The sequence below is a fragment of the Equus przewalskii genome, chromosome 6 (genome assembly GCF_037783145.1).
Source record: "Equus przewalskii isolate Varuska chromosome 6, EquPr2, whole genome shotgun sequence".
Taxonomy (NCBI): domain Eukaryota; kingdom Metazoa; phylum Chordata; class Mammalia; order Perissodactyla; family Equidae; genus Equus; species Equus przewalskii.
Genome location: NC_091836.1, coordinates 78,630,001 through 78,652,244, shown reverse-complemented (window position 1 = coordinate 78,652,244; position 22,244 = coordinate 78,630,001). Strand labels below are relative to the sequence as shown.

The 22,244-nt window shown below is 45.2% G+C and overlaps 1 protein-coding gene across 19 annotated transcripts in view; it reads left to right on the top strand.

Annotated features, from left to right (window-relative positions):
- Positions 1-22,244, top strand: part of SCUBE2 (signal peptide, CUB domain and EGF like domain containing 2) — a 95,285-nt gene that overhangs the window by 20,282 nt on the left and 52,759 nt on the right. For 3 of the 19 annotated variants that reach the window (XR_011541604.1, XR_011541605.1, XM_070626294.1), the window contains exons 1-3: positions 9,210-9,487; positions 10,814-10,936; positions 17,382-17,507. Coding sequence is in view for 12 of the 19 variants with exons in the window: in XM_070626294.1 (XP_070482395.1) it covers positions 9,241-9,487; positions 10,814-10,936; positions 17,382-17,507 (496 nt within the window). In the remaining 7 variants the exon portion in view is untranslated. Of the gene's footprint in view, positions 1-9,203; positions 9,488-10,813; positions 10,937-17,381; positions 17,508-22,244 lie in introns of those variants that run through there. The other 16 variants (XM_070626296.1, XM_070626293.1, XM_070626290.1 and 13 more) reach the window with 11 other exon arrangements.

Below are 22,244 nucleotides of genomic sequence, written 5' to 3'. Positions count from 1 at the left end.
TCTGGCTTTGGGATCAGGGTGATGTTGGCCTTGTAGAATGTGTTAGGAAGTGTTCCAGCTGCTTCAATATTTTGAAACAGTTTGAGAAGGATAGGTATTAGATCTTCTTTGAATGTTTGAACGAATTCTCCAGACAAGCCGTCTGGTCCTGGACTTTCATTTTTTGGGAAATTTTTGATTGTTGTTTCAATCTCTTTACTCATGGTTGGTCTATTCAGATTCTCTATTTCTTCTTGATTTCAGTCTGGGGAGGTTCTATTAGTCTAAGAATTTATCCGTTTCTTCTAGATTGTCCAATTTGTTGGCATATAGTTTTTCATAGTATTCTCTTACAATCCTTTGTGTTTCCGTGGTATCCACTGTAATTTCTCCTCTATCATTTCTAATTTTATTTGAGATTCCTCTCTTTTTTTCTTAGTGAGTCTGGCTAAGGGTTTGTCAATTTTGTTTGTCTTCTCAAAGAATCAGCTCTTAGTTTCATTTATCCTTTTTACTGTTTTTTTTTTGTTTGTTTCAATTTCATATATTTCTGTAATATTTATTATTTCCCTCCGTCTGCTGACTTTGGGCATTGTTTGTTTTCTTTTTTCTAGTTCTGTTAGGTGTAGTTTAAGATTGCTTATTTGAAATTTTTCTTGGTTGATAAGGTGGGCCTGTCTTGCTGTGAATTTCCCTCTTAGGACCACTTTTGCTGCATCCCATATGAATTGATATGGTTTATTTTCATTTTCATGTGTCTCCTGATTTTTTTTTGTCTCCCTTAGTTTCTTCATTGATCCATTGGTTGTTCAGTCTCTACATATTTGTCACTTTCCCAGCTTTTCTTTTTGAAGTTGATTTCTAGTTTCATGGAATTATAGTTGGAAAAGACGCTTGATATGATTTCAATCTTCTTAAATTTATTGAGGCTTGCCTTGTTTCCCAGCATTATGGTCTATCTTTGAGAATGTTCCATGTGCATTTGAGAAGAATGTGTATTTTGCTGTTTTTGGATGGAATGTTCTATATGTATCATTAAGTTCATCTGGTCTAGATTTTTGTTTAATTCCACTATTTCCTTGTTGACTGTCTGTCTGGATGATCTATCCATTGATGTAGGTGGAGTGTTAAGGTCCCCTACTATTATTGTGTTGCTGTTAATTTCTCCTTTTATTAGGTCTGTTAATAGTTGCTTTATGTACTTTGGTGCTCCTGTGTTAGGTGCATATATGTTTATAAATGTTATGTCCTCTTGGTGGAGTTTCCCTTTTATCATTATATACTGCCCCTCTTTGTCTCTCATTGCCTTTTTTATCTTGAAGTCTATTTTGCCTGATGTAAGTATGGCAACACCTGCTTTCTTTTGTTTACTGTTAGTTTGGAGTATTGTCTTTCATCCCTTTACTCTGAGCCTGTGTTTGTCTTTAGAGCTGAGATGAGTTTCCTGGGGGCAGCATGTTATTGGGTCAGGTTTTTTAATCCATCCAGCCACTCTATGTCTTTTAATTGGAGAATTCAATACATTTACCTTTAGAGTGATTATTGGTATATGAGGGCTAAATACTGCCATTTTACCACTTGTTTTCCAGTTGTTCTGTATTTCCTTCATTCCTCGTCCTGTGTGTTTCTGACTGCCAATTCAGTATGGTGCTTTTCTTGGTTTTCTCTTTATCATTTGTGTCTCTGTTCTGATTTTTTTTAGTGGTTACTATGAGGTTTGTATAACAGATCTCATAGATGAGATAGTCCATTTTCTGAAAGCCTCTTATTTCCTTAGTCTAAGCAGGTTCCATCCCTTTTCTCTTCCCCATCTAAGTTATTGTCGTCACAACTTATTCTGTTTTGTGTTGTGAGTTTGTGATGAAAATGACATGGTTATAGTTATTTTTATGCTTTCCTTCCCTTTATGTTTAGTGTTATAATTGTGTTTGCTAACCCGTTCTAATAGAGAGCTGCCATTTTCTGATTTTGTCTTCTGTTCATCTCCTTGCTCAAGGCTTTGTAAACTCTTTCTTTCTTTTTTTTTTTTCTTTTAGGTATGAGGACCTTCTTGATCACCTCCTGTGTGTGGGGTCTTGTGGCGATGAACTCCCTCAGCTTTTGTTTATCTAGGAAAGTTTTTATTTCTCCATCATATCCGAAGGATATTTTCACTGGATAGAGTATTCTTGGCTGAAAGTTTTTGTCTTTCAGAAGTTTGAATATATCATTCCAATCTCTCCCAGCTTGTAAAGTTTATGCTGAGAAATCTGCTGAAAACCTGATAGGGGTTCCTTTGTAGGTTGTTTTCTTCTGCCTTGCTGCCCTTAATGTTTTTTATTTGTCATTGACTTTTGCCAGTTTTACTACTATTTGCCTTGGAGAAGGTCTTTTTACATTGATGTAGTTAGTAGTTCTGTTAGCTTCATTTACATGTAATTCCAGCTCGTACCCCAGGTGTGGAAAGTTCTCAGCTATTATTTATTTGAACAAGCTTTCTATTCCTTTCTCCTTCTCTTCTCCATCTGGAATATCTGTAATCCTTATGTTGCATTTCCTAATTGAGTCAGATATTTCTCAGAGAATTTCTTCATTTCTTTTTAGTCTTAGTTCTCTTTCCTCCTCCATCTGAAGCATTTCTACATTTCTGTCCTCTAAATTACTAATTCTGTCCTCCATAATATCAGCTCTGTTATTTAAGGACTCCAGATTTTTCATTTCTTTCATTGTGTTTTCATCTCCAACATTTCTGTTGGTTCTTTGAACAGTTTCAATCTCTTTTGTGAAGAATTCCCTCTGTTCATTAATTTTATTCCCAAGCTCACTGAACTGTCTTTCTGAGTTACCTTGTAACTTGTTGAGTTTCTTTACAATAACTATTTTGAATTCTCTGTCATTTAGATTGAATTTCTGTGACTTCAGGATTGATTTCTGGGTACTTGTCATTTTGCTTCTGGTCTGGAGTGTTAATATACCTGTTCATACTATTTGATGGGATGGACTTGTGCTGTCATATAGTGGAAGTATCTGGTCGCAGATTCCACCTGCTGCCAATGAGGGGGGCGGGGGCTGGAACTGTGTATTCTGAGCCCACTGTGATCCCTGGCAGATCCATCTGCTTTTGCCCGCTGGCTGCTGCTGCTTTACAGACATAGACACACACAGGTGCTCTGGTGAGGGTCCCCTGCTCTGGCCAACCAGCTGAGCTGGTATGCCGGGAGGAGGAGGGGCACTTTCATTTGCTCACATTATCCCCAGTGTCCCCACTCTGCACTTGTCTGCTCTCCTGGGCTGCTTGGCTTGGTGTGGATGCCCCTGTGATTGCTTAGTCTGCTTGGTGTGGAGCATTCCTATGGACTGAGAGGCAATTCCAAGAGTGAAGGCATTCCCACAGAGGGCTGCCCTTTCTCCCCTCTCCTCTCAGAGTCGCACACCACCACACGAGGTCGTATGCCCTAGATCGCTGCTGTTCAGGAGGGAGAGAGATCCCCTTACTTCCTTCCACTGCCTCCCAGGGGGTCCAGCACCTCTACCTTCAGACATGTGACTGCCTGGATCTCTCAGGTGTCTATTGTGTTGTGTGAATGTCCTCTGTTGGTTTATGAACATTCTTTTTGTTGTATCTTTGAGGGTAGAGGCTAAGGGAACAGCTCACTCCACCGTGATGCTGACATCACTCTCCTATTATCATTGTTAAGTAAATATATATTGGAAGGACTTTTTTTTTTGAGGAAGATTACTCCTGAGCTAACTACTGCCAATCCTCCTCTTTTTGCTGAGGAAGACTGGCCCTGAGCTAACATCCATGCCCATCTTCCTCTACTTTATACATGGGACACCTACCACAGCATGGCTTTTGCCAAGTGGTGCCATGTCCGCACCCGGGATCTGAACTGGCAAACCCCAGGCCACTGAGAAGTGGAATGAGCAAACTAAACCGCTGTGCCACCGGGCTGGCCCCTATTGGAAGGATTTTTAACCCTCTGTAAGTAAAAGAGAATGTTGGTGCAATTTTTAGAACCATTGAAGAAATAAATGGAGTTCTGGCGTTTACATCAAGATGGAATCAGCTTTGTGAGTAAAATAATCATTTATTATTTAGGCTCCTGAGAGGATTCAACCCCACCCAACTATCTTTCTCCCACCTTACTCAGAAGATCCAGCCAAAGTTTCCTAATGGAGGATTAAGTGGAACTAAATAGGAATGTTTTTGGCTGTGAATAACAGAAAGCCAAATTCACAAAACCATAATGAGATACCACTTCACATCCTTTAGGATGGCTGTTATTAACAAAACAAAACAATAACAACCCAAAGCAAAAAGTAAGTGTTGGTGAGGATGTGGAGAAATTGGAACACTTGTGCATTGCTGGTGGGAATGTAAAATGGTGCAGCTGCTATGGTAAACAGTACTGCAGTTCTGCAATTAAAAATAGAATTACCATATGTTCTAGCAATTCCACTTCTGGGTATATACTCAAAAGAATTGAAAGCAGGGACACAAATAAATATTTGTACATCCATATTCACAGCAATATTACTCACGATAGTCAAAAGGTGAACGCAACCCAAGTGTCCATTGACAGATGAATGGATAAACAAAATGTGGTATACATATACAATAGAATATTATTCAGCCTTAACAAGGAAGGAATTTCTGACACATGCTACAATATGGATGAACTTTGAAGACATTATGCTACATGGAATATATATGTATGATTCCATTCACATGAGGTACTTAGAGTAGTCAAATTCATAGAAATAGAAAGTAGAATGGTGGTTGCCAGGAGCTGGGGTAGGGTGGAGAATGGGCAATTATTGTTTAACGGCTATAGAGTATCAGTTTTGCAAGATGAAAAAAGATCTGGTGATAGATGGTGGTGATGGTTGTGCAACAATGTGAATGTACTTAATGCCACTAAACTGTACATTTAAAAATGGTTAAAAGAGTAATTGTTATGTTACATATGTTTTACCACATTTTAAAAAGTATGGATAAAAACTCAGTTAAAAAAAAGCAATTCAAACAATAAGGAAGTGTGCTGGCACATGTAACTGGAGGTCCTGATTGGGGGAGTGCCTTTGGGTTGGCTTCTCAGTGTTTCTCTTGGCTTACCCTCTTCTGGTTGGTATCAAGATCACGGTTTCTCACACACCACAACCACATCACAGAAAGAAAAAAGAACCCTTTATTTCAGCCTTTCAAGCAAAGTGTCTGAGGTTCACTCTGAGGGGAGTGCTGTCACATGCATACCCCTGAATCAATGACTATTGCAAGGGGAATGTAACGAAAGATATTGATTGTTAAGCCAACTCCAGAGCCTAAAGCTGAGGGTGGAGCACTTTCCCTCCTAGGAAGTGGGCTGCCTGGGTGCAGGGTGAACACCTGTTAGGATGGAGGAAGGGGGAGATGGAATGGGTAAGCAACCAGGAAAATTTACTACTTCATATGCAGCTAAGACATATTGAAAAAGCTTTCCAGGAGATGTGAAAGCCAGCCATGGAGGAGAAATTAACATGTGTGCCAGAGAAGATGGGTTTTCCTTTCTGCATTAGTTCTTCTCAGGACCTGTTCACCTGCAGACTCTAGTCCTTTCACACAGGCCTCACTGCTTTTTGGGGGAAAGGTAAAATGGGATCAGATCATAAAAGTCTTTGGCAGTTCTTGTTTCAACTTGTTTATCGCGGTAAAACACATACAGTCAAGTGCGTTAAGTTTAAGCCAACATCTCAACAAATTTTTCCATAGGTATACATCCATATAATCACCACCCAGATCAAGATGTAGAACGTTTCCAACATCCCAAAAGGTTCCTTCGTGCTCCTTTCAGTCAATACCCATCCCCAGAGGGAACTACTATTCTGGCCTCTATTGCTATTAATTGGTTCTGCCTGTTCTTAAACTTCATGGAAGTGGAATTATACAATAGGTACCTTTTGTATCTGGCTTCTTTCAATATAATGACCATGAGATGCCTCCATGTTGTTGCATGTATCAGAGTTTGTACATTTTCTTGCTCCTTAGTATTCCATTGAATGAATACTTCATAATTTGTTTATGTATTCTCTAGTTGATGGACATTTTGGTTATTTCCATTTTTGTGCTAGTGTAAATACAGCTATAAGGAACATTCTTGTACATGTCTTTTGGTGCACTTATGCGCTCATTTCTCTTGGGTAAATACCTAGAAGTGGGTAGGCACATTTTGCTTTAGTAGATACTGCCCCACAGTTCTCCAGAGCAGTTGCATCAAGGGAGTTTTGACTTTAAGCTGAAGAAGACTGGGAATGGTATGATGAAATTTATTTTTACTCTGGCAGCCACTGTGGAAGATAAACTAAAGAGGGATAAGTGCTAGACAAGGAGACCAGTAAGGAACCCACAGACGAGGAGCGATAGGCTGGGTAAGGGGTGATGGGGCCCTGAACTCAGGCAACCTGCGTGGAGGAAGAGAACAGTTTTGAGAGTTGGTAAGAAGGTAGAGTCGGTGTGATTGTTTTGATGTCATGGGAAGGGAGAAAATGGAGTCCAGGATGACTGCCAGGTCTCCAAGTTGGTGTTGGCAGAATGGTGGTGCTCTTCTCTAAGAGTAATTGGGAAGCAGCAGGTTTGGGGAAGAAGATGAACTCTGTTTTGAAGATCTTGACTCTGAGGGACCTGTGGGAGATCAAGATGGTGGTATCCAGTAGGCGATTGGCTACATGGGACTGAAGCTCTCGGGAGAGATCCAAACAGGAGATTTCTATTATGGAATCAAGGAAATGAGTGAGCCATCAGGGAGAGGGTAGAGAAGGATCCCAAGAAGTTGATGGAGAAGGAATTTCCCGAGAGGTAGGAGGAAAACCAGGAGCTTACCTGCTGTGACGAAAACCCAGGGGAGGGAGAGTTTCCAAAGGCTGCTGAGAAGTCAGAACAGATGGGCATTGAAAGGTGTCCGGTGAACAGAGTTTACCTAGTCAGACATAGTGCCGGGGCGCCCAGGGGCCTCCCCTTCCACAGTCTTTCTGGAGCCAGAGCCCGCACCAGTGAGACGGGGCTGGCCGGGCTGCCTCTCCCCTCAGGCCTGGTTCATGGCCTCTCAAGTCTGACAGGGCGGGAGAGGGGGCGAGAGACTCACCCTCAGACCGGGGACAGTGCCTGCGGTCTTTCAGAGAGGTTTGTGGGGACCTCAACTGGACAACAGAGGGCAGACAGCAGCTAGCGCAGGGCCCACCAAGTCCCTCCCAACATCGGAACGCTGAAAACATCGACATTTGAACACACGTTTCCCCTGGAGCCTTTCCCCTGTGGAAATTCCCAGTTGTAAACCATATTGACTTTAATCTGAAGCGTCAGAAAGGTTGCCCAGGAGTCTGGGAGCCAACCAGCTCAAAGGACATTTGTGTGGAACTTGGGGCAAACAAAATAGGATTCAGAACACTTTCTGAGATCTGCGCTAGAGTGAAGTTTTCCCGGAAACATCACAAAAACAGACTCCCTTGGGCAAAAAAGTACTGGGTTTTATCATTATTAATTTGTGTTCTGACTGAAACACAAACTTGGGGAAACGGTGGAGGGAAAGAAAAGCGCATGTCTTATTTCTTTACCAGGCACAAGGGGCTGGAGGAGGCTCCCGGAGCGGTCAACGGGCAGCTTTATGTATTTATATGCTTTGACTGGAGCTAAAGGGGTCTGTGCCACACAATGGGCAGTTTCTAGTTGGATTTTCAAAGAAAATAACTTTGATCATTTCAAAAGCAATGAAGCCTGATGCAGTGGAGAGAAAAGAAGGCTGTAATTTATGGCTACCATTAAGGCCACAAAGACAAAGGCGGAGGGAACGTTTCCCTAAGTGAAGATTTACAAATGTGTAAAAAACACCCTTATGACTAGAAATAGCTGAGTGTCTCTCTCTCGGCACCCAACAAAAGGGGTGGAGGGAGGGGCAAAGACAGAAAAGGGATGCAACCTGCCTGCCTTCACTGGGGATGAAAAGGTCAGAAGAAAAACAGCCACAGAAAGGTTATTTTCTCAGATTCTCCATCAGGCAGCAGCACCAGCAACCAAGGGCCAAAGAGGCGGTCTCAGCCCCTGTGCCAGGGGCTTGGGAGGGGAAGGGGCCGCAGAGGAGGGGTGCAGCGGCGAGGGGAGGGGTGGTGGGGGAGGGGGAGGGATGCAGCCCAGGAAGATATGTTTTTGTGCACAAGCTACGTGGGGATTTTTTGTTGATGTTTGTTTTTTTCTGGTTACCAAAATGAATACGCATATATATACACACGTGTATATATGTGTATATTCACAAGAGAAAATTGAACAGATAGAGAGAAGCTCAAAGAATCTTAAAATCTCTGAGTGTGGTGTTTTGTTGCATCTCGAAACTGTTGCTACACTCGCTCCTGGAGTGGCGCTGGGTATAGTGGGCTCCAGTCACCTGTGCCTAGGGTGTTTTCCGAAGGCCTTGTGCCTGTGTGTTCCCTTTGAAGGATGTCTGGCTTGGAGGGCCAGGTGACAGGCATTGCCTGTGTTTGTGGTTGACCAGACCTATGTTTATGAGTTCAGGTGGTCATGGTCACCACCTGTGCCCAGGCAAAGTTGGAGCTGTCTCTTGTCCCTGGTGGCTCACCGTGGACCTCTAGTCCCCTTTCCCTTCACCCCTTATGCTGCCCTGAAGATACATTTAACTGGATTTTAGCGAAGTGAACATTTTCTGTTGTGATTCTGGACCCAGCAGTGTGCCAGAGAGACGGACAGCCTCAATGCGCCCCTCGGTGGGACAAGTGGGACAAGTGGGCCACTGCCCTCAGAGTGCTGTGGGGTGGCCGTCAGAGGGCCTGGGTGGGGCAGAACAGAGAAGACTGCAGACTGGGTGCTGAGATGCGCAGAGAAGCTGGGGTCCCCCTCTTCGCTGACTTCTCCCGGGGATCAGAAGTCTGCGGAGTCCCTCCCACTCCAGCCACACTGCCCTCTCCCAAGTGGAGAGGTGGGACAGGCCCATAGGTTTTTTTGAGGTTTGGGGTCTCTAGGACTCTGAGCTACACAGGACACTTCCCGGGCGCCCCCTCTTAAGATTTCAGCCTAGAAGGGCTGTTTGTCCTCACAGGACGGACTGGGTCAAGTTGTAAGACGCAGCGAACAGGCGGAGCACGAGGCTCTCGGGGGCCGGCGGGGGCCGCCCCCTCCGGGCTGACAGCCGCCCTGGCCGCCGCCGCGCCCCCTCCGCGCGGGGCCGGGAGGAGGAGGGGAGGGCGCGGAGGGCGGCACTGCCCCCGCCCGCCCGGCCCGGGGAGGACCGTGTGAAAATGAGGCCGGGGCTCGGGCCGGGCGGGGCCGGGCCGGGCCGGGGGTGTCGGCGCGGCGGGCAGGGCGCCCGCACACACCTCCCGGCGCCGCCGCGCTCGCCGCCGCCTCCGCCGCCCGCCGCCGCGCCATCCATGGGGGTCGCGGGCCGCGGCTGCCCCGGGGCGGCCCGGCCGCTGCTGCCGCTGCTGCTGCCGCTGCTGCTCACGGCCGCCGTCCCGCCCGGCCGCGCCCCGGGGCCGCCGGAGGGTGAGTGTCCGACCGCGGGCGCACCTGGCTGGGCGGGCGGCGCCGGCGCCGCCAAGGGGTCCCGGGTCCCCGCGGGGTCGCCCCGAGCCGGGCGGGCCGGGCCGGGGTCTCGGCGGCGGGAGCTCCGCGTGGCCCCTGCTCCCCCGGCGCCGTCCCCCGCCAGCCAGGCCGAGGCGCCACCACCGTTTGGGCTAAAGGCCCGGGGCCTGAGCGCGCGGCCCGGCCTCGGACCCGGGGCTGATGACAGTTCCCGCCCGGTCCCCGCCGCTGGGGTCCGCGGAGAGCGCCTGCCGGGCGCACCCTCTCCGGCTGAGCAGGAGGGAGGGCACCGGAGTCTCGGGGGCCAGCCCCTCCTCGTGCCGATGGGGAAACCGGGGCCCCCCGGGGCGCAGCGCGAGGTCCGGCGGCTCGCTCCTCTTTCTCCGGGGGCCGGGCAGTTCCCCCGCGGCTGCAGGGCCGCCTCCAGGGGCTTTTCCGTGTGCGGAACAGCCGCGGTTTAAGGATCCGGGAGGGAATCCCGTGAGCGGCCACAAGCCTGGGGGCTCGGCCCGGAGATGAGTACTCTGGACGTTCTGCCCTAACTGGGCTTGCGATACTTTCAAAACTCTTTTGTTTTAATTAGCATCCTGGAGCGGTGTCAACCCAGGAGATACTTCTGCCAAGGCCGGTTTCGAGGTTGAGAGGGTGGGCAGTTGGGAAGGGGGACACTGGTCCCTCTTTGCACCGTCTGAGAGCTCGAGACGGTGTGCTTACCACCCAGGGCAAGCTTCCCCCCCCCCCCAACCCCGTAACCCAGACCCTGAGAAAGCTGACAGACACTGCTCGGCTTTCAGAGCTTTTTTTGGCCAACTTGATCCTTTCTCCAGCAGGCATTTGCTATTCCCTACTCATGTGCCAGGCAGTGTGCTTGGCATCAGGGACACAGACCCAGTCTGTAATCAAGACCATCTAGAGGGGGAGACAGGCAGGAAAGCAGTGACAACGCTAGGTGATGTGCTATGAAAGGAGATAAATATGGGAGCACATCTTGGGGAACACTACACCTCACCTACACATGAGTGTCATGGCAGGCTTCCTGGAGGAGGTGGATCTGAGCTGAGTCTTGAAGGCAAGTAGAGAGGGTGAGAGGTCTTCCAGTCAGAGGGAACAGGCTGTGTCTGGAAACGGGCCTGCAGATGGTCTGGTTCATCCCAGCGGCTCCCAAGCAGTTTGGCTGGTGAGGAGTGAAAAGGGGTGGGCCAGTGGGAGATGATGCTCGAGAGAGGCCAAGGCCGGGTCACGCAGGGCTTGGGGCACCATACCAAGAGCTGCTGTGCTCTTTTGCAGATGTGGACGAGTGTGCCCAAGGGCTAGATGACTGCCACACCAATGCCCTGTGTCAGAACACACTCACCTCCTACAAGTGCTCCTGCAAGCCTGGCTACCAAGGGGAGGGCAGGCAGTGTGAGGGTAAGTGACTTGGGGACCAGTGGTGGGTGGGCCAGCGGGGGAAGCCCCCCACCTGCTCTGCTCTTGTAGAGGCTCCTCGTGTGGGTAAACGTGCTGCCCCTTCCCCTCCGGGAATGCATTTCAGATCCTTAAAGGACTGAGAATGTCGGGTCTCCCCCAGAGCTGATCATATGGTTTTATCTGGCTCTGAAATGTCCTTTTGTCTAGGTTCTGAAAAGGAAAAGAGGTGCTTTAGTGTCTTTTGGTCCCACTCACTTTGGGGACAGAAAGTCAATAGCCATGTTGATCAGGAGAGCCACGCCTGCCAGAGCAGGGCTGATCCTGCATGCCCGCCCACTGCACCCTCCCACCTTGGGGCAGTTTGCACCCTCTCTCTTGTGTCTGAGTGCCAGAGTCCTGCCCTCCCCTGCAGGCTCTGGAGGCTCCATCCTGTCCATGGCTTTGGGCTGTTGGGCATTGTAACCTGCCGATCTTTAGAGCTGTACTGAGAGTCTGCCTCATTTGGAGCTGCAAGTTCACCCTGGAAAGATGTGTGCAAAGGGGTGTTTTAAGCCGTTACTGCTCCAGATCTGGGGGCCCAAAATCTGGACTCTGCCCTTTTGTGTTCTGGGCCAGTGGTGTGATGAATTCTGAAGTTCAGAACTTGCGGAGACTGGCCCCTCCTAGGAGGAGGCTGTTCCTGAGGATGGAAATCGTGGCATGTTGGAGCTGGCAGGGCTCTTCAGGGAGCTCTGAGCCCATCCCATCCCTGACTGTACAGGCGGGGACACTGAGACCCAGGGGAATTGGGAAAAACACTTGTGGCCATGATCGCACAATTAGCCTGCAGGTGAAAGCATCAGATCTCCTCTGGCCCTGTCGCTGGCCCCAAATCTCTCCTATTCACTCACCCTCCTGGTGTCCCTCTTTGGTTGGGTGAGAAATCCTCTTCGGTCTCCTTTGTGCGTGAGGAGCAAAGCTCCTGCCTCTTGCATCAGAGGAGGCGTGCTCCTGGTCAGCTTCACAGCAAGTGGGGTTGGTGGTCCATCCATAAAGCCCTTCTGTGTGTCCAGGTTCCTATTTTCCCAGACTCAGACAGCCATCTCTCTGTCTGCTCTACATCATCGGAGGCCAAAGAGCTACCTCTCCCTGAGCCCTCTCTGCCGATTCCTCCATACCACACCTCACCGAATTAAACATTCCATGTAGTACTGGAAATCACACGTATTGGTACCCTGCTTGGGGAAAAAAATGTTCACTTTTTCACTGTGTCCTCCGCTCACTATATGCTCTCTGGGGGCAGAAACTGTGCCATGATTTCTTTTGGATAAAGGACGTATTTAGTAAAGGATGTTGCATCACAAGTGGCGAGAGTTCCTTTATTCTTAGCTGTTGGGTTTGACATATTACAAATGAAATTGAATTGCTAACAGTTTATAGTTGAAAAGTCTACTATTGAGTTTAAAATAACTAATGATTGGCATCGTAGCTTTTTTTTGTGTGAGGAAGATTGGCCCTGAGCTAACATCTATTGCCAATCTTCCTCTTTTTGCTTGAGGAAGATTGTTGCTGAGCTAACGTCTGTGCCAATCTCCCTCTATTTTATGTGGGATGCCACCATAGCGTCGCTTGACGAGTGGTACTAGGTCCGTGCCAGGGATCTGAACCTGCGAATGTCGGGCTTCTGAGGGGGAGCACGCGAACTTAACCATTACACCACTGGGCCAGCCCCAGCATTGTTGCTTTTGTATATTTAAATTGGTTTTAAAATAATAGATGATTATTGTTATAAAAAGTCAAATAATACAAAAATATGTAAAATAGCAAATTAAAGACCCTCCTATTCCTTTATCCACAGGTAATCAGTGTCAACAGGGAGCGTATACTCTTTGTACTGTTGTTTTAAACTAAAACCCTAGAAGGATTTGCTCTTTTGAATACCTGTAGAATTTATAAACCTAGTGAGGAAGGATGTCCCTGTTTAGTTTGGATTTCTTGGTACAGGAGGCTAGAAGTGGAAACTTTCTTCCTAGAAGGAAAAGGAGAGAAAATGAAGATTGCAAGGATTCAAAGACATGGATATTCAAGGATGTAACTCCTTTCAAAGATGTGTTTCTTGGCTTGTTAGTTTTTAAGCCTCTTGGGTCCAACCTGTGGTATATTTGTGGTGTGCTTATCCTCAGCTTCAGTGCTCCTGTTGAAGTTCAAGGCTGGGAACTGGGTTTTCCCAGAGTGACCAGAATTTTATCCTTCACCGAGTTTCTTCTGCCAAAATTTTTGAGAAATGAAAGTATGGGCCCTGAATAAGTATTTTTAAAATAATGTGATTCAGAAGCGGTTTTAGATAAATGATATTTTGTTCAAAATGATCTTTGCTTATATCCTAGACTTTGGGGAGGGGATGTTTCAGTGGTCAGTATTTGTTATACGGTCCTTACTTCTCAGTTTAGGGAACTAAATCAAGTTTAAAAAGGATGGATCTAAACTTGGCCTTTGTTTAAGGAGCTGTGTTATTTTATAAACTTTTTATTTTGAAATAATTTTGGACTTCAGAAAAAATTTCAAAAATAGTGCAGAATTCACGTATGCCCTTCACTTATCTTATACTAATGTTAACATTCAAACAGAGGACAGTTTATATAAAACAGCGGACAGTTTCAAAACCAGGAAAATTAACATTGGCACAATATTATTAACTAAACTATAGACCTTATTCAAATTTTACCAGTTTTTCCTTAATGCTTTTTTTCCCACCCAGAATCCAATTCAAAGTCCCACATTATATTTACATTTAGCTGTAGTATTCTCCCATCTGTAACAGTTCCTTAGTCTTCCCTGGTCTTTCGTGACATTGACACTTTTGACGAGTAATGCTCAGTTCTTTTGTTTGCCTTATGTTTCCTCACGATAAGAATTGATATGGTAGGAACTGACATGATAAGACAATGTCCTATGTTTTCTTACTATAAGATTGAGGTTATGTGTTTATAGTAATACAAAGGTAAACGTTCTGGCAAGGCTGCTACAGAAGTGCTATTGTGTGAACATCAGGGCACACGATGTCAGCATGTTGCCTTACAGGTGATGTTAATCTTGATTACCTGGTGAAGAGGCTGTATTCTGAGTTTCTCCACTGCTAGGTTACTATTTTCTCCCTTTGCAATAGAAACCTATCTTGGGGCAGATGCTTTCAGCCTATGCTAATATTCTCTTTCTTTGCAAATCTTCCTCCCTAATTTTAGCATCCAGCTGTGGGTCTTGCCCACAACAGTTATTACCATTATGTGTGTCTTTGGGTAATTTTATATTTCCCTCCTTTCTTAGGCATCTATGAATTGAGATTCTTCTGCAAGGAAGATCTGTCCCTTCTCTCCCATTTATTTATGCATTGATTTCTGTGTTTAAGTATTTATGCCAGTTATAGACTCATGGGAATTTATTTAATTATATGTATCGTTATTTATTTTGGGCTCACATTGTTCCAGCTGTAGCCATTGGGAGGTCCTTCACATTGTCTCCTATGTCCTTCTGACATGCCCTCATCCTTTTCTGAGAAACTCCTGATTTTCTGGTATCACAAGATGCTCCAGATTATCTTGTATTTTCCCCTCCCCAGCCCTGGAATCAACGACTTCTAAGGAGTCCTGCTTCTTTTATTGGAAAATGGTGTATAGAAACCACGATCTGGATGCTTGGTGTTTTCTTTATTACTGGGCAGTCATTACTCCTAGGCCCTGTCAGTGGGCAGAGCTAGAAAATATATGTATGTATATTAACCCGTGCATACATACATATCTACATTTATTCCGTATATCTATCCATTTGTATATATATTAAAAACAGTGACTTACACTGATACTCTAAATTCCAAAGCAATACCACAAGATTCATTGTAACCTCCCTCTTTGCTTATGTAGAACTTCTTTCTCCAACAGTGAGAAACAGGGTTCTCATTATCTGCAATATGTTTACCTGTTTGTTCAATCCTAGTATACACAAAACGTATTTACAAAGTTACTAATCCATAACCCTGTGAGTGAAATACATTTACTCAGAGGGCACAGTACATGTATAGGGCTATTTTTGTTCTTAGCTTCACAACATCCAGTGAAGGTATTATTTTGCAAAGTTACTCAGGCTAGTGCTTTTCTTCCCCATCCCCCTCGGTGTGGTTGTGTTATTCATTTATAATATAGTTAGGTTCATTTGTTTGTCTTTGTATTCCATTTTTATCCCTCCCCTCACCCCTACCGCTGCTTCCTGGTTGATTGCATGTACATGTACATACGTATGTATGTATTCACACGTGTATGTGAAACATCACTGTGGTTCTGAGAGTCAAAGCTATACAAAACTCAGAGAAGTGTTACTCCTTCCTGCTATTCCTGTTACCTGTCCCCATTTCTCCTTCTTTCCACCCCTTTTCCCACTCAGTGTGGCTCACCAGTCTCTGTAGTTTCTGGTTTATCCTTCCCATATTTCTTTTGCACAAATAGACAGCTAAGCGTGTATTTTCTTTTTAACTACTTTACTGAGTTATAATTTACATATCATAAAAGTCACCACTTCTAGTAAGTGTACAGATCAATGATTTTGGGTAAATTAGCTAAGTTGTGCAACCATCACATAATATAATTTTCAAACATTTTCCTCATCTCAGTAAGATCCCTCGTGCCCAAGCAGTTAGACCTTGTTCCCTGCCCCGGCTCCAGGCAACCTCTAATCTACTTCCTGTCTCTCTAGATTTGCCTTTTCTGGACAGTTTATATAGATGGAATCATAAATATGGTCTTTTGTGTTTGACTTCTTTCACTTAGCATAATATTTTTGAGGTTCATCCATGTAGCCTGTATTGGCATCTCATTCCTTTTTATTGTTGACTAGTATTTCTTCATATGGGTATACCATATTTTGTTTATTCATTCACCGGTTGATGGACATTTGGGTTTCTACTTTGGGGCTATTGTATTGCTATGAACATTCACCTGCAGGTCTTTGTGTAGACATAATTTTGCATTTCTCTTGGTACATACCCAGGAGTGGAATTTCTGGGTCATATGGTAAATTTATGTTTAAACTTTTAAGCAACTGCCAAACTGTTTTCCAGAGTGGCCGTGCAATCTTATGTTACCATCAGCAACGTATGAAGGTTCCCATTTCTCCACATCTTTGTCAATATTTGTCATTGTCTGTCTTGTTTATTTTAACTGTTCTGTGTGAAATGATATCTCATTGTGGTTTTAATTTGAATTCCCCTAATAGTTAATGATGTTGAGCATCTTTTCATGTGCTTATTAGCCATTCACATATCATCTTTGGTGAAATGTCTATTCAAATCTTTTGCCCCTTCTAAAATTGAGTTGTTGGTCTTCTTATTATCGAGTTGTAAGAGTTCTTTGTAAGTCCTTTATAAGGTATGTGATTTGCAAATATTTTCTACCAATCTGTGGCTTGTCTTCATTTCTTAATGGTGTCTTTTGAATTACAAAAGGTTTTAATTTTGGTAAAGTCAAATTTATTAATTTTTAAATTTATTGATTGTGTGTTTGGTGTTGTATCTAAAAAATCTTTACCTAATCCAAGGTCTCAAAGATTTTCTCATAAAAGCTTTATATTTTGTCTTAAAAGCTTTATAGTTTTAGCTCTTACATTTAGGTCTCCGATCCATTTTGAGTTGATTTTTGTGTATGGTGTGAGGTAAGGGTCTAAATTAATCTTTTTTGAATATGGATATCCAATTATCTCAGCACCATTTGTTGAAAAGACTATCCTCTCTGCTAATAAACTGCCTTAGTACTTTTGTCTAAAATCAAGTGACCATAAATTTAAGGGTTTATTTCTGGACTCTCGATTCTGTTCCTTTGGTCTATATATCTGTCTTCATGCCCGCACCACACTTTGTCTTGATAACTGTAGCTTTATAGTGAGTGAAAGTCCTCCCATCTGTTCCCCTATTTCAAAATTGTTTTTGGCTCTTCTGAGTCTTTTGCATTTCTATATAAATTTTAGGATAAGCTTGTCAAGTTCTGCAAAAAAGTATGCTGGAATTTCATGTGTGTGTGTGTGTGTTTTTGTATGCCCTTATTTATCCCATGAAGATAACATACTACAATCACTCTTTTGCATTTTGATTTTTTTTTTTTTACTTAATAGTATATTCTAGAAATCACTGCAAATCATTTCATAGAGATCTTTCTCTCTCTTTTTTTTAACAGCTACATGGTACTGCATCGAGTAAATGTACCATAATTATTCAACTACTCTGCTACCTATGGGCATCTAGGTTGTTCTAGTATTTTGTAATTACAAATGCTGCAGTGAATAACCTTATGTATATTTATTTTCCTGTTCTTGGAGATGTATCTTCAGGATGGATTCCTAGAAGTGGGCGGTTTAGAGGTAAATACCTGTATCTCCATACTTAAGAAATCACACCTGTGTGGTTTACTTCTGTTTTACTCCTCAGACATTGATGAATGTGAAAATGAGCTCAACGGAGGCTGTGTCCATGACTGTTGGAATATTCCAGGCAATTATCGCTGCACTTGTTTTGATGGCTTCATGTTGGCTCATGACGGTCATAATTGTCTTGGTAAGGAAAATGGTTGGAAATGGCAGTTCTCCTTGGCCTACTCTTCGGCACCCCCACCCCTTTCTTTCCTTTGATGAAAACATACTCATTAAAACAAGAAGGGGATCAAGGACTTGTGTTTTCTTTTTTAAAATTTGTTTTAAAGACTTTATTTTTCCTTCTTCTCCCCAAAGTCCCCCAGTACATAGTTGTATATTTTCAGTTGTGAGGCCTTCTAGTTGTGCTATGTGGGACACCACCTCAGCATGGCTTAATGAGCACTGCTAGGCCCGCACCCAGGATCCGAACCAGCAAAACCCTGGGCCACCAAAGCAGAGCATGCAAACTTAACCACTCGGCCAAGGGGTACAGCCCCCAAGGACTTGTGTTTTCTGGCCCCCTAGAAATCAGACTCCCTGATAGAAAATCAGGTAAACTGTTTTAGGTTTTATGTGATCATTCATAATATAAATCCTCCATTAGTCCAAGGAGATGGGCAGACATCATCATTACTACTTACTGACTTTCTAACATTGATTTGTCACCTTTAAGATCTTTGGTCTTGTATTAAAAGAGTCTTAGGGGCCGGCCTGGTGGCATAGCAGTTAAGTTTGCACACCCCACTTCGGTCATCTGAATTAGATCCTGGGCACTGACCTATGCACTGCTTATCAAGCCATGCTGTGTCAGGCATCCCACATATAAAGTAGAGGAAGATGGGTACGGATGTTAGCTCAGGGCCAATCTTCCTCAGCAAAAAGGGGAGGATTGGCAGCTGTTAGCTCAGGGCTAATCTTCCTCAAAAAGAAAGAAAGAAAGAAAAAGGGTCCTAACTTAGAACCACTTTTTTAATGCTGTAAGTGTCTCTATTCTAGAACTAGGTAAAATCTTTGTCCTGATGACTCCAAATGTGTGCCTGGATTTCAGCCAGGTAGACCCCTCTCTTTTTTTGCTTGAAAGGGAGAGAAATTCAAACAGAAATCTTCCATTAACATCCTCCTAGTATTCCACAAAACAGAAACAGCTGTTGGAATTTCAGTCCCTGAGTTAGGGACTGCCAAAAGCATCGTTTACATTGGTTCCTTATGCCAGGAATAAAACAGAACTTAGAAACAGCAAGCAATTGGATAAGGTTGAGTGTTGGATAGTCTTAGAGGATACAGCACACCCGGGAGGCAGATATCTGTGGTCTGTTTGCATTTTAAGGCTGGTGCTATCAGCTGTGAGGGAGGACATCATGGGAGACAGACGGCATCAGATTCCTTTGACACTGATGACCCTCCATGTGGTTGAGCCACTGATGTCCAGTTGGATGACCAAAGAGCCATTTGAGCTAGGCCCTGATTCTGCGGGGACAGCTATTCAGATGCCTCCTTATGGTGCAGTGGGAATGGCCACTTGATCACTTGCTTTGAGATCAGCATAAAAGTCACTAGATAAGAACTTGTATTTGAGTGCTGGGGAAGGAGGGTATTTCCATTTGGGACTCACTCCTCATATGACCTTTGTCTACTTTGCTGTCACCTGGTGCCCCATTCTGAAGTAGATTCTGTCCCTTCCTGTCTGTGCCCTGTGTGGGAGGTCAGGCTTCAGGTCAGACCACTCGGCCTTCCAAGCACACAGCTGTCAGGAAGACTTGTTGGAGGGCTGGGGGATCACCAACCCCTTTGCAGACTTTCTAGGCCAACAGTACCACAAAAAGACATGTTAGAGAGAAAATCCTGAGAGCAGCAATAAACTGAGAGTCATTAAACACTCAAAAAAATGAAATCACTTTTAGTGTGTGATTTGTTGGGAAGCATACAGTATTTTTTTTTTTTTTTTATTTTTACCATTTTCTGGGGGAAATATCACATTTCCCTTTGATTTACCAACAATAGCATTTTGAGGATTTGTATCTGGTGGCAGACTCAGTCACCATAGTTGTGCCCAAACCCACAGCCTGGGGGAAGTGTGAGTTTCCTGAGAACAACAAACCAAACCATCCAGGAGTTAGGGACCTCGGCCAGGGTTGGGTGTGGCGGTTCTGAGGAAAGGCCTGCTCAGAAACCCTGAGGCCTGGAGTCTGTCCTTGCCTTGGCTGCTAACACAGATATTTCAGCAGACTACCTCCATTTCCCCTCCTTGAGGTGTCTTTGTGGGTTTGGTAGCAAGGATCTGCCTTGCAGAAAGGTCCTGAGCATCCACTGAATATATCTGAAGGGGCTAAGGATTCTTTCAAAGGAAGTCACAAGAAAATAAAGTGGTACATTGAGAAGAGCAGGTCCAGCCCACATAGAAACTTCTCTGTATTTAGACTTGAAAGGACTGAAGCATTTTGTGACCAGAAAGAAGCTCAAAGCCAAAATGTTTTGGGAGCGGAGTTTCCTGTGTTCTGTGGGATGACCCCTTACCTCTCCTTGGCCCCTAACCACATAGTAGCCACAAATATACTCGCCAGAATTTGCAGAGTACAAACACCACTTAGCTCTGGCACTGAACCCAGCATGCCCCAAGATTCTGAATGCCTGTGAGCCTGAAAAATGAAATACAGCTCTCCGTGCAGCTCACTCCACCTGAATTCAGTTTCTATTTATTGAGTGTCTGGGAGTACAACATAGCCATTCGGTTTTGTGGCAGTGCTTCTCAACTCTGGCTGCACGTTAGAATCACTTGAGAAGTTTAAAACAACGCCATTGCCTTGGTCTCAGCCAAGACTAGTTCTAGCAGAGTCTCAGGAGGCGGCGACCAGGCGTCAGGGTTCTAACACGCAGAGTGGTGAAACCCTGTTTTATAGTCTGGAGAAACTCACCAGCCTGGTGATATATATTTGTGCATGTGAACACACACGCTTTTGAATAATTCAGTCAGAGTATATCACCCAACTTAATGACACAGGTCTAATTGCTTTGGGGGAAAGGAATGGTGGGTTCAACATGGGATGGGGTGTGGCGGCTCAGAGCGGGAGCATGTTTTACTCAAAACCAATCCAGGATTTGGTGTTCAAGGAAACAGACCTCTCCTGCTCCCCGTGAGTCCTCACTGTGGAACACCTAGGCCAGGTGCGTTCCAGCGTGGCTCATCCTCTGGAATGTGCTCCCTTCACCCTTTGGCATCGGGAAGGGCAAGTTTGTTAGGCTCTAGGGGATGGCCTGAGTCCCATCAGTTTAGAAAGGCATCTGCCTGGTAGTGTGGGAGGACGGATGACTGTGAGATCTGAAGCTTGAAACCAGATAACAGATATTTAAATGTGAATTTTCTTGTTACGGATGTGCCCAGGAGCTAGTGATAGGCACATGGGAAATCAGGCTGGAGAAAGTAAATTGCTTTTATATCAGCCTTCTCCTTGAGCCTCTTTCGTGTCTGAAAGCTTTCTGGAAGGTTCCTCTTCTTTGGCTCTGGTGATGCTATGCTCTGCTGCTTGTTGGTTCATGCAGTGAACAGTTAATGTGCACCTGCAGGTTCCAGAGCTGTGCTAAGTTAAACAAAAATCTCTGACCTCAAGGAGTTTGCAATCTAGTGGAGATGGATAAGTAAAAGATTTGGGGGGGTCAAAAGGTAAAAATTAAAAAAAAATGATTTTGAGAATGCAATGTGATAAGTATATTGATGGAGCTGTGCACAGGGTAGTATGTGACACAGTGGAAGGACAGTCCCTTAACCCTGCCCTGGGGACATGGCACTGAGGAAGGCTGCCTCTCCTCTGTCTTTCTGATGGCTCTTTCTCTGGGGCTCCTGCTGTCTCGTCTACTTGCTCCTACCCTTAGTATTCTCCCGAATTCTGCCCCTGGCCATCTCCTTTCTGTGCCCCTTCTCTCCCTTCTCACACTCTGCCTTTGGCTTTCTCATCTACATCCACCACCTTACCAGGCTATCACAAGTAAATGGTTTTCAAGGCTGTCTGTACAACACCAGGCTCAGCTTTCCCACCACCTGGCAGACATAGCCCTGAATGTCAGCATCTCACACTCTCACCTCCCTCCCACAGTGGCGGCCAGCCGCGTCTCCACCCCCTTTTCTGTACCCAGCGCTGGTCGTCTTCCCACGTTTCAGCCACCCCACCCCACGCCCACATGGCTTTCTGCCCTACAGACAATTTGTCCACAGTCCTCTTCTATTTCTTCCTTCCCAGGCATCCCCCCTCCCAGGCCCCAGGTCTGGTCCTCTGCTGGCACCAGCCGAGGCTATTTCAGGCACACAGGTGAAGCCGGCCTCCCAGGCTTCCCATTCTTCCCTGAGCTGTTGCCTGATTCTTCCCAACACGAGGGACTGACCATGTCACCCCTGCTCCAGTGCTTCCCAGTTGCCTCCCAAATGGAATAGGAACTTCTTTGCCTGGTATTCAAGGTCGTCCACAGTGTGACCCCAATCTTTCTTCCCAGCTCTGTCTCCTGTGACTTCCCTGCATGTGCCTGTACTCCAGCCAAATTGATGACCCACTGTTATCTGAATAAACTCCGTGCTCCCCAGCCTTCACGCCTGTGCTCATGCTCTTTCTTCTGCCTAGAATCCCTTCTCCTGATTTGTAATTGAAGACACCCCACAGGGCCCATACTTCATTGGCTTTTCCATAAAACCCATCCTGAGACCCACAACCACATGTGACCTCTCTTTCCTTTGTACCGCTTTTCCTTATCTCATAATTCCTTGTAGTTTTGTCTCTTTCCCTCTGCTGAAGGCCATGCTCCTAGAGTGAAGGAATTTGACCTTACTCATCTGGATTTTACTGTCCCCTCTAGCACTGTGCTTTGGAAAGAGAAGGTGTTTACTGAACTGATT